General features: G+C 36.7%; 1 protein-coding gene across 1 annotated transcript; it reads left to right on the top strand.

Moving 5' to 3' along the window:
• Positions 1–1,878: 1,878 nt before the first annotated feature.
• On the top strand, positions 1,879–4,810 carry LOC125655554 (uncharacterized). The gene is made up of 4 exons (XM_056145493.1): positions 1,879–2,112; positions 3,111–3,239; positions 3,430–3,453; positions 3,931–4,810. The coding sequence occupies exons 2-4, from the start codon at positions 3,173–3,175 to the stop codon at positions 4,641–4,643; spliced, it is 804 nt and encodes a 267-aa protein (XP_056001468.1). The 5' UTR covers positions 1,879–2,112; positions 3,111–3,172; the 3' UTR covers positions 4,644–4,810.
• The last annotated feature ends 5,190 nt before the right edge of the window (positions 4,811–10,000 follow it).

Here is a 10,000-nt window from a genome sequence, read left to right on the forward strand (position 1 = left end):
AAGCGAATATGAAATTTGCGAGTAAATAATGTTTACATGGGATCACTGTCTAAACACTATTTGGTAATGCCATTTCTGTAAACAACTGTAATTAGTGTTGTTGCTTTTCTAAAATAAACAGTGCAATTATTATAAAATTTATTTTTGGAGAAGTTAGATAGGCCTAAATTATAATACGATTATGTAGTATTGACAACTAGGTCTACTGTGACAGGGTGCATTTCGGGGGAAAAATATAATAAAAATGATCAAACTTATTGTGAAAATCACAATACTTTTAAATTATTTTATTCAAGCAATTTTATTAATCATTATATTTTGTTATCTACACGTTGTTACTTAGGAAGTGGGAGCGCTGCGTGCTGTTGTTGTAAACACGTACGCGTTCCTTAAAAAAAAAATGAACGCATTATAATTCAATTCAAAGTTGGGAAATATCATATTTTATTATTTATAATTGAAAGTTCTATTATCTTTTATCTTTAAATTTCGTTTTTAAAACTACCAATTGGTAGACACTGCTAGCAAAGTTCTGTCTATATGTTGTTACAAGGTGAAGGTCAGTTGGTGCGAGTGTGTATTGAATTTGAGAGCAGAACGGAATGCATATGCGGTAGGCCTATATGTAACAGTGCGAAGCTTCGATAGAACCATTTTCTCTCAGTTTATATACGTCTTTGTCCAAGAGCTTGTTTGAAAAAGTACAGGGACAAATTCTACTGGGTTTTTTTTTTATGGTAAAGTCGTTATGCCGACAAAAAATATTCACGTCTTGTCCCTCATACCTTCCTTCGAAAATTGAAAAAAAAAACACAGTCCAAATCATCTCTACTGACAGCAAGTACACCCTTAAACGGCACAAAACAACCCAGTGCAGTGTTATTTACAAACCGTTAATGTGATAATTGTTTGTTTGTCAATTAAATCTAATCTGTTTATGAAATGGCTAACAACTGTTTTCAAATCTTCTCGCTCGAGGTCGCATATGACGTCACAGATAATGGCGCGTAAAATATCGAAGAAAATATGCATATCGCAAGATTTGAATTTCATCGCTATCAAACTCGAAAACTACGCAAACTGTTTCTTTTAAAACACATGTAAAGTAGTTTTAGGCATGAAATGAATTAATTTTGCTGAAAAAATTAAAAAGTTTAAAAACATGCGATGTGTCCTTTAATTGCCATCTTTCTTTGATAAAAGCGTCACTCATGTAGAAGAGGAAACGAATAATGATTCAATAGCCAATCACAGGTGCTTGTGGACAGGACTTCCGGTACCCCCCTTCTTTTATTTTTTAATGTTCAATTCCTTGGGTATTTCGGACGTATTTTTGATAAAATATGTAACTTCAGAGTTTATCTATTTCAATGGAATACACAAATCTCGCATAGAAACCGTTTTTAAAATGGCATATCACCGATCATAATATATGAACAAGGTGTGCAACTAAGCCAGCGACATGTTGAAAAAATCTACACCTCGCTGAGAAATCCTATCGAAAAAACACCAATAATGCATATACCAACTGAAAAGAACGGTCATTCTAAATCTACTGATGATTCGTGGATTAAATGCATCACTATTTGGTGCGCAATAACTACTTCACACCGCTCAATTTCATCGTTTTAACCTCGCCACTTCTCATTTCTGACTATAACGAACGGAAGTTGTAATGCTGGAATATTTCTGTCGCAGCCAACTATTTTTAGAACGAGAAAACCCGGGACGAGGTCTTCCGAATACCATTAGCTACACGCATTACAGCAAAAATAATTTTATTGTAAATTACTATTTTGATTACCCGAATGAATATCTACATTATACCAGGGTTTGTTTTTGTTGTTGTTGTTTTGTTTTTTGTTTTTTGTTTTGTTTTTTTTTTGCCTTTGATAGCTTTACCATATTGTAATGATAACCATTTTATCATGAATGCGATGCAGCTGTGAACAATGCTCGTATGAATTTTAATGAATATAGTACGTCTATTTCAATGGTAGATTTTAACCCTTTAGATCATTTTTCGGTTACCTAACATGGCTACGTCAACAAACGAAATCAATTAAAGCTGGGAGTTTTGGGGTCGTATGGGGCTTTAATGAATATTTGAAGGTATGTTTGGACACAAGTATTGTAGGAAAATATGTTAAGAATATTTTGATATTAAATATATGAGACAGCAGCTCAAGAATACAACGATATAAGGCCTCAACCGTGCGCAGCTTTTTGTGCGCCGTAAATCGAAGGTTTTTATAAGGGGGTGGATCTGTAGCTCTCTGTTATGTCAAAATATTTTTTCAGAGAGCTACAGTTCTGCAGCTATTTCAATGGCTGAGATATCATATCACGAAAAATGATCTAAAGGGTTAAAATCTGGGGAATTCAATGTCAAAGCGCATGCTCAGATTTCTCGAAAAAATTGCAAACTGAAGTTGGAGTTTTCTTTTAATTGAGTAGTCCAAATTTGAGTAAAATCTCAAACTTAAGAAATGAAGAAAAAGACTTCGCTTTAAATTGAACTTTACTAATGTTTGGACTTTTGAATCCTACAGGGTCAACAGCTACACGCGTTCCAAGTTCAAACAACAAGTGAATTAATTCGTGTAAATTTCAAGCTTAGACATACCATCCGTTTCACCCGCCCGTTCCTTAACAAAGCTGCTGCGGGAAGTACCAAACAGCTCCAAACTTTTATCTGATAATTAAAAATCAAATCCTTGTGTAACAATTAAAATGTCGGGTAAGTGTTGTCATCATGATTTCAGCAAACAATGAAAGCTGATAAATGAGTGTCGGTCAAAGAAACGCAGGCTCGCAGAGCAATAGTAGCCGTGACTCAGCATTGTCTAGTTCACGGGGGGATTAAGAAAGATAGAAGACTCCCTAGCGCCTTGATACTCTCCCTGAGCACTGATCCCCAAAACTTCTTAAGGCACCAGGGGTATCCTTTCTCATCTTTAGGAATTTTTATTAATTTCTCGACTTTTGCTTGAAAATTTTGTTGTTGGATATTTTTTAATTTTAAATCTCTCAGATTAAAAGTAATGCAAGCAAGTATGTTGAACCCAAATTTTTAATGTGGCACCCTTTATGTTCCTCGTTTTCCTTAGATTTCTATAAATATTCGGAGTTGTTTGGAAAAGTTCTCATTTCGGATTGACAAGCAAGGAAGATGTTTCCCGCCCTAACCTTTATTGTCGTCTGCTTTGGTCTTGTATCGGCTGGTCCGGCGTCTCGTGGTGAGTCTGTTAAGTCTATTAATATGTATCAAGTATTATGGTGTGTTTTTCTTTTCTTTCGAAAACACAATTCAGTATCAGTTTTTCGCATTTCATGGAAAGAATATGATACTGTTATTTTTTTATAAGTTCGATTATTATTTTTTTCTAATTCCAGTAGATTAACTGATGAATTTAATTTCTCTTTCAGTAAAGAGACAACTCGACTGCCCAGGTGAGTGAAAACACAAACACTAGGGCCACACAAGACGACTTTTATGATTTAACATACTATAGATAAGAAAATTGTATCACAGTCTTTGAATTGATTTGCTAAAAGCGATGATAAAATTCCACTCATTATAGTAAAGCTTTGATACTAAAGTTTGCTGGTGTGGATATATGATTAGAACGATTTGTGATCAATTCAATTCGACATCGATTGAATTTTTTTTAATTTTTCATTTTTCTTAATTATAGGTTTGTTAAAACGCAAGATTTGTTTCATTTCTACACTGGGTTTTTTTTAAACCAGTATGGATAAATAATATTTTGCATGGCTTTTTGGTAAACTAGTCCAATACAAGTCCTCATTATTATGGCTAGATCAGATTCTATGGTGTTCAATTAGGTAAGGTTCTATTATCATCTCGTTTGTAGATATTACACTACGGTAATGGTTCTCACGCGAAACATTTGCGGTTTTTTTCAGATTCGTTTACCAACGTGCCCAATCCCTGTGTTGGTAATACTGAAGGGACGATATACTACCCCCACCCCACCGACGCCACCAAATTTCTCCAATGCGATCTACTGGGACATATGTACATCATCCAATGTCCTCAAGGTCTGCACTACAAACCAAGCACATCATCATGTACATCAGTCGGGGGAACCATCACCACAACACTAGCGCCAACTACAACGCATGCGCAAACTACAAGTGTGCCACCTACCACAAGTGTGTCTACAGTAGTTCCGGTTACCACAGATGGAAATCCGTGTTCCTCCGCAAGCGTAAAACAGGGCAAGACTTACTTTCCTTACGCTCTCGATATTCATCGATTTATTGAATGTGATCTGTTGGGAAACGCAAAGATTCTTGACTGCCCTAACGGCCTTCTTTGGGAGCAGAGAACCCTGTCCTGTGTGTATGAACTGGGAACGAATGTCACAGACCACAACTCTGGCACCAGAATCGGAACCGGAAGTGATACTAAGGCAGTAGATCCCGCTAATCTTGCGGCAGTGTGTCCTCCAAAAGGATCTCAAATCACGGCAATGGCTGATTTATATCACTCTTACCCCGGAAACAACACAAAGTTCGTCCACTGTGACCTGTGGGGTCGGGCTAATGTTGAGAACTGTCCCGCGAATTTGATTTGGAACGATTTAACCAAATCTTGCGTTGTGAATCTTAATTAATTAATTACTGATAAAACTCGTTTCAGAATGCATAGTTTACAAATATGAATACATAGCACTTCTTTTATCCCTTTGTTTTTTAACTCGGAAAATTTCTTGTTTGCTTCAGTTTTCTATTGTAAATCGGATATGTTTAATAAATGAGAAATTGATACTGATTGATTGATTGATTATATATTGTTTAATTCGAAAATTTCTCACTCATAGAGAGACGTCACCACTGTCGGTGAAGGGCTGCCAGGGCCGTAAATTATATGGAGGCGGAGGAGGCAGCTGCCTCCTCCAACTTTTGAGCCAAAAAAAATTAAAATTTAAAGTTCATTAGAATTTATGTTGTTTCCAATAACTAAGAACATGATACCTCCCTTAAAAAGCATTCCAAATCTTTCTTTTAGAATGAGTTAGTCAAGTAACATCTTAGAAGGCCCTAGAATCAAGGATTTTGCACGAAACGTGTTCAGTGTGCACAGACCCCCGCCTAATTTCCTGCCTCCTCCAAATTGAAGGTTAATTTACGGCCCTGGCTGCAAAATTTAGACCTATGCTCGGCGCTTATGGCCATTGAGAAGGTAGGGATCTTTATCGTGCCACACCTGCTGTGACAGGGGATCTCAGTTTATGCGGTCTCATCCGAAGGACCGCCCCATTTAGTCGCCTCTTACGACAAGTTAGGGGTACTGAAGATCTATTCTAACCCGTATCGCAATGGAAACCTACTCTAAGACTTCATCAAAGTGTTACAGAAGAATACAGAGGGAAGGCTCTTTACAAATATTCATCCCAACAACAGCAGAGTCATGATATAGTCATAAAAGCTTAATCCACCCCCTCCCTCCCCCACCCCCGGGACGGGTAGGGGCACAATAGGGGATCTAAGCTTTAAATGGGAATATAAAGGAAAACATCTTTAAAACTCTTCTTCTCAAGAACAGCAGGGTCATGATTAATCATATTAATATGCAAGCATCTTCAGGAAGTACAAATGCAAGTTTTTGTCAATTCAGGGGGTTGGGTGGGGTCACAACAGAAGTTCAGTTTTAAATGCGAATATGCAGGAAATTAATTTAAACAAATTCTTTTCAAGAGTAGCAAGGCCACACTGAATCATATCAAAACGCAAACGCGCCTAAGTTGTGTGGATTCAAGCGTTTTTATAAGCCCCTGCAACTAAAGTCGGAGAATATTATATTTTCTGTCCTGTCTGTCTATCCGAAACTGTAACCTTGCTCATAACTTTTGAATGGTGAGTGATTGGGCTCTCATATTTTATATGTTCGTTTTTAAGCTTGTGACAAGACTTTTATTTTAATTCCATGGTCTTAATCTAGACCTTGGATTTGATCTACTTTTAAGAAAAATTAAGATAGGCAGTATATCCTGAACTTTTTAAGGTGGGGTTTCATATTTTGTATACACATGTAGATCTATATTCCTTATAGGTCTGGCAAGATCTTGCATTTCATACCATGACTTGACCTTGTGACCTTGTATCATAATTATATTGTGACCTTTTGGAGGTAGACTGGGGCCATATGAATTATTTTTAGTAGCCTGCCTCATTTGCAGAAATATGCTCTTGCGTATCGAATCTTTTGATAGACGTAAACATCATATCCAGGTGACATTGGAATATTGCTGCATAAATATGGGAAGTTGACGACAGAGAAGCTGAAATCACTCCGTTTGTCATAAGGTTGAGTCGTTAGTTTGCCGTTAACGTCGATGTTTAACAAGATATTGGAAATATGAAACAGATGTGGAAGACTCTGTGGTGTCTTTTACTTCGAGTTCATTGGGATATATCGAATCGACATTTGCATGATGACAAATTTATAATAGATGAAATGTCGTCGATATATCTAACTGTCACATTCGTGCCCATGGGGATTCCAAGTGACGGCTGGAAGACCTGGTCACCAAATACTACTTAGATATTGTCAATAAGGAACTCCGGCATATTTTTAATATCGACTTCAGATAGAGTACTTATGTGTAATGTGAGGGTGGTGGTTTTGTTAAGATATCAATATTTCCGAGATCTATTTTCAAGCAGCTGTTTATGGTGTCAACAAAATCTTGGGAAATAGTGGTATAAAGTGTTGGAAAGTCGCACGTTTTGATGCTGTCGATTTTGGAAAAGTTTCGCGATTTCAAGTTTACTAGAAGTTCTTCGGAATGTTTAAGAATCCACGTTTGATTTATGCCATTTCCCCATCTGTTGGGACACAATACGCTTAAAGTTTCTCCTTCTAGCAGTTACTATTGGTATCACACCGGTAATTGTCCAATCAAAATGAACTAAATGAACTTAGTCAATTGTAGTTCCATATATTTAAAGAAATTTTTTTTTCCTTGCGCGATTTTTCTCATTTCCTCTTCTTCTTTTCTCTTAATTTTTGCACCCCTGATTAGGAAATTTTGTGTAATTTGTAGAAATAACCAAGTGTATACAAAGGAACTATTTGCTGTTGGTAGCTGAGGCTACTTCCTGAGGTGTACTCCGGCTGTTTACACACATTTGAAAAACACGTGGATTTGAGGGTAGTCTTGTTTGCGGGTAATTTATTTTCGAAAATGCCGCGTAGGGTGGTGTTTTTCTGGTGTCGGTAGACGAGATGGGTAACATAGAACATTTCTGACTGCGTTATTCGGCATCAATTCTGTAAACTGATTTTTAATGAATTTTTTTCCTCTATAGTAATATATAGTGAAAATAATTACCGGTGTGATACCTTGAAGGAAGTCGTGGATTTCACAATTTCCCGTTTTTCTCAGTCCTTTCCCTTTTCATCGGCTCAAAATCAGCACAGGATATCAAAACAAGAGGTTTGAAAAACAAAACGGTGTTTTAATAGGTCATTCAAGAAACATGACGCAATACACAATGCGAAATATCAATTACATCTAAATACGTATCAACAACGTATTTTTTGCGTTATACAGCTAGAAAATCGTAAATATTTGTATAAACACCCATCTACATAGCATACACCGGCGGGTTTAACACTTAACACATCCAAAAGACGTACGTATCAAAATTTCACATCAATTTTACAATACGCATATTGCACAATAACCCCTCCCCCTCCTCCTGCCTTGCGCAACTGTTAGATGGACTTTCCTTGACATTCATAAGCATCATACATAACTCTATGACTTCTTGATTCAATGTCCTTATTGTAAATTAACCCAATCAAGAGATTTCGTATTTCTGCGTAGAGTACTGTAGAAATTTTATCTTATTTTTAATTTTATGTCCTAAAGAGAAATTCAGATAATTCATGGTAAATGCCCGTCAAGGTCACTCGTATGAACATCAAAATGTCTCCTTAACACAGAAGATTTCAAATTATTCGTTTTAAGGGCCCAACACGCGAAGCAATATTTCTGACACGATTTACGAAAGTCCCCTCCGTAGCAGGATATCAATGCTCTGACGGCGTAGGCCATAATTCTATTGCCGTCTTCTAAAGCGTTGACTAAAAATTTGTGTTCTGTCCTGCATATTAAGTTTGTCACTAGATATTCGTACCGTTTTGAGCATTTTGAACACTTGCAATTCAACGTCACTATACTTAGCGCCCTTGATATTTGGTCTACATCTTCTTTGGAACCAAAATTTAGGAAATGTTTTAGCTAAAAAAAATTGTAATGAACAGTTACATGGATGATTTCTATATGATTTGTGTGCACGTTTTAAAACGTCATATTATCCAGTCAGACTTTAGTCTTATTTATTTGTTTTAACCAGTATTTAGTCTTCTAAATGTGTTACCCCTGCTTTGAAGAAAGGCTAAATACGCACAACCCCTGACAGATTAGCGGGCCATTTTCTGAAACACTAATTACCCGTGAGTATCAACATGGTTTAATCTGTTAAACGTAATTAACGCGCGGGCTCTTCTAGGATACCAAATTGACCAGATGCAGATTCCATTATAGTATCGAAAATTGAAGATTTTCACAAAAACCAAAGATCTCACTCATATGAAATTTGAAATAATTAGCAATTTAAAAAAATGTATAAATAAATTTAGGATTAATAAGTGATTGAAATAGCAAATTTCATCATTCTTCTTTCTAATGAAACCATTTTTGCGGAAATATGTTGATTTTATACCAAGTTATTTCAATTTAAAAAGTACCACACGCGCCTCATATTTCACTGATAAAACAGGCAGAAATCACGATAGTCCCCAGGGGAAGTAAATCACCAGTTACGTCAGTTATCTTGCTCCGATCGCTATGTGCATGGGGTATACTATTGATGAATGAAACGGGCACCTGTTATGCAAATTTGACATTTTTTCATGAAGATTCAGTTGTCTTCAATTGTGGTGAGGCGTAAAGATAGATAAAGATTGCGGAAGATCCTGGGGATAAGATGGCAGCGAGACCAAACACAAAAACCACAAAAAACAAACGAAAAAAAAAAAAACAACAACAACAATAAAATACAAAAAAAAAAAAAAAAAAAAAAAAAAAACAGCTTGGAAAATTTAAAGAGAGTGGTTCAAGCAGAAAGAATTTTTAAGGATGGAGAATCTGGAATGAGGTCAAGATTGTAGCAAGAAACAGAGTGGTTTGGAGATGGGATGAGTTTCTCTTAGCGGAGAGAGAGAAAGAAGAGTTTCTCCTAGCGGAGAGAGAAAGAAAAGTTTCTCCTAGCGGAGAGAGAAAGAAGAGATTCTCCTAGCGGAGATAGAAAGAAGAGATGCTCCTAGTGGAGAGAGAAAGAAGAGTTTCTCTTAGCGGAGATAGAAAGAAGAGTTTCTCCTAGCGGAGAGAGAAAGAAGAGTTTCTCCTAGCGGAGAGAGAAAGAAAAGTTTCTCCTAGCGGAGAGAGAAAGAAGAGATTCTCCTAGCGGAGATAGAAAGAAGAGATGCTCCTAGTGGAGAGAGAAAGAAGAGTTTCTCTTAGCGGAGATAGAAAGAAGAGTTTCTCCTAGCGGAGAGAGAAAGAAGAGATGCTCCTAGCGGAGATAGAAAGAAGATATTCTCCTAGCGGAGAGAGAAAGAAGAAGAGTGTCTGGTAGCGGAGAGAGAAATGGTTAGACTTGGTAAGAACATTTCCTGGGTCCTGCCGTATATCTCTGTTTGTGAAGGTTTTTGTAAAGTTTTGGAATCCGGAATGGGTACGATAAGTTCCATTGACTGGGATATTCATGAAGTGAAAACGTCTTTAAAAGGAAACTTGTCTGACATTTCATATTAAACACACACATATATCTTAACAAATATGTTTCTTTTTAAATTGTGTGCTATTTAGGTCCCATGAAGGAAGGTGGGTTGGTGGGTTCATTTTAATCACTTTTTGATATAGAATCACCTACATTGAATGTTTCTAGACCCGTTCCT

The sequence above is a fragment of the Ostrea edulis genome, chromosome 7 (assembly GCF_947568905.1).
Source record: "Ostrea edulis chromosome 7, xbOstEdul1.1, whole genome shotgun sequence".
Taxonomy (NCBI): Eukaryota; Metazoa; Mollusca; class Bivalvia; order Ostreida; family Ostreidae; genus Ostrea; species Ostrea edulis.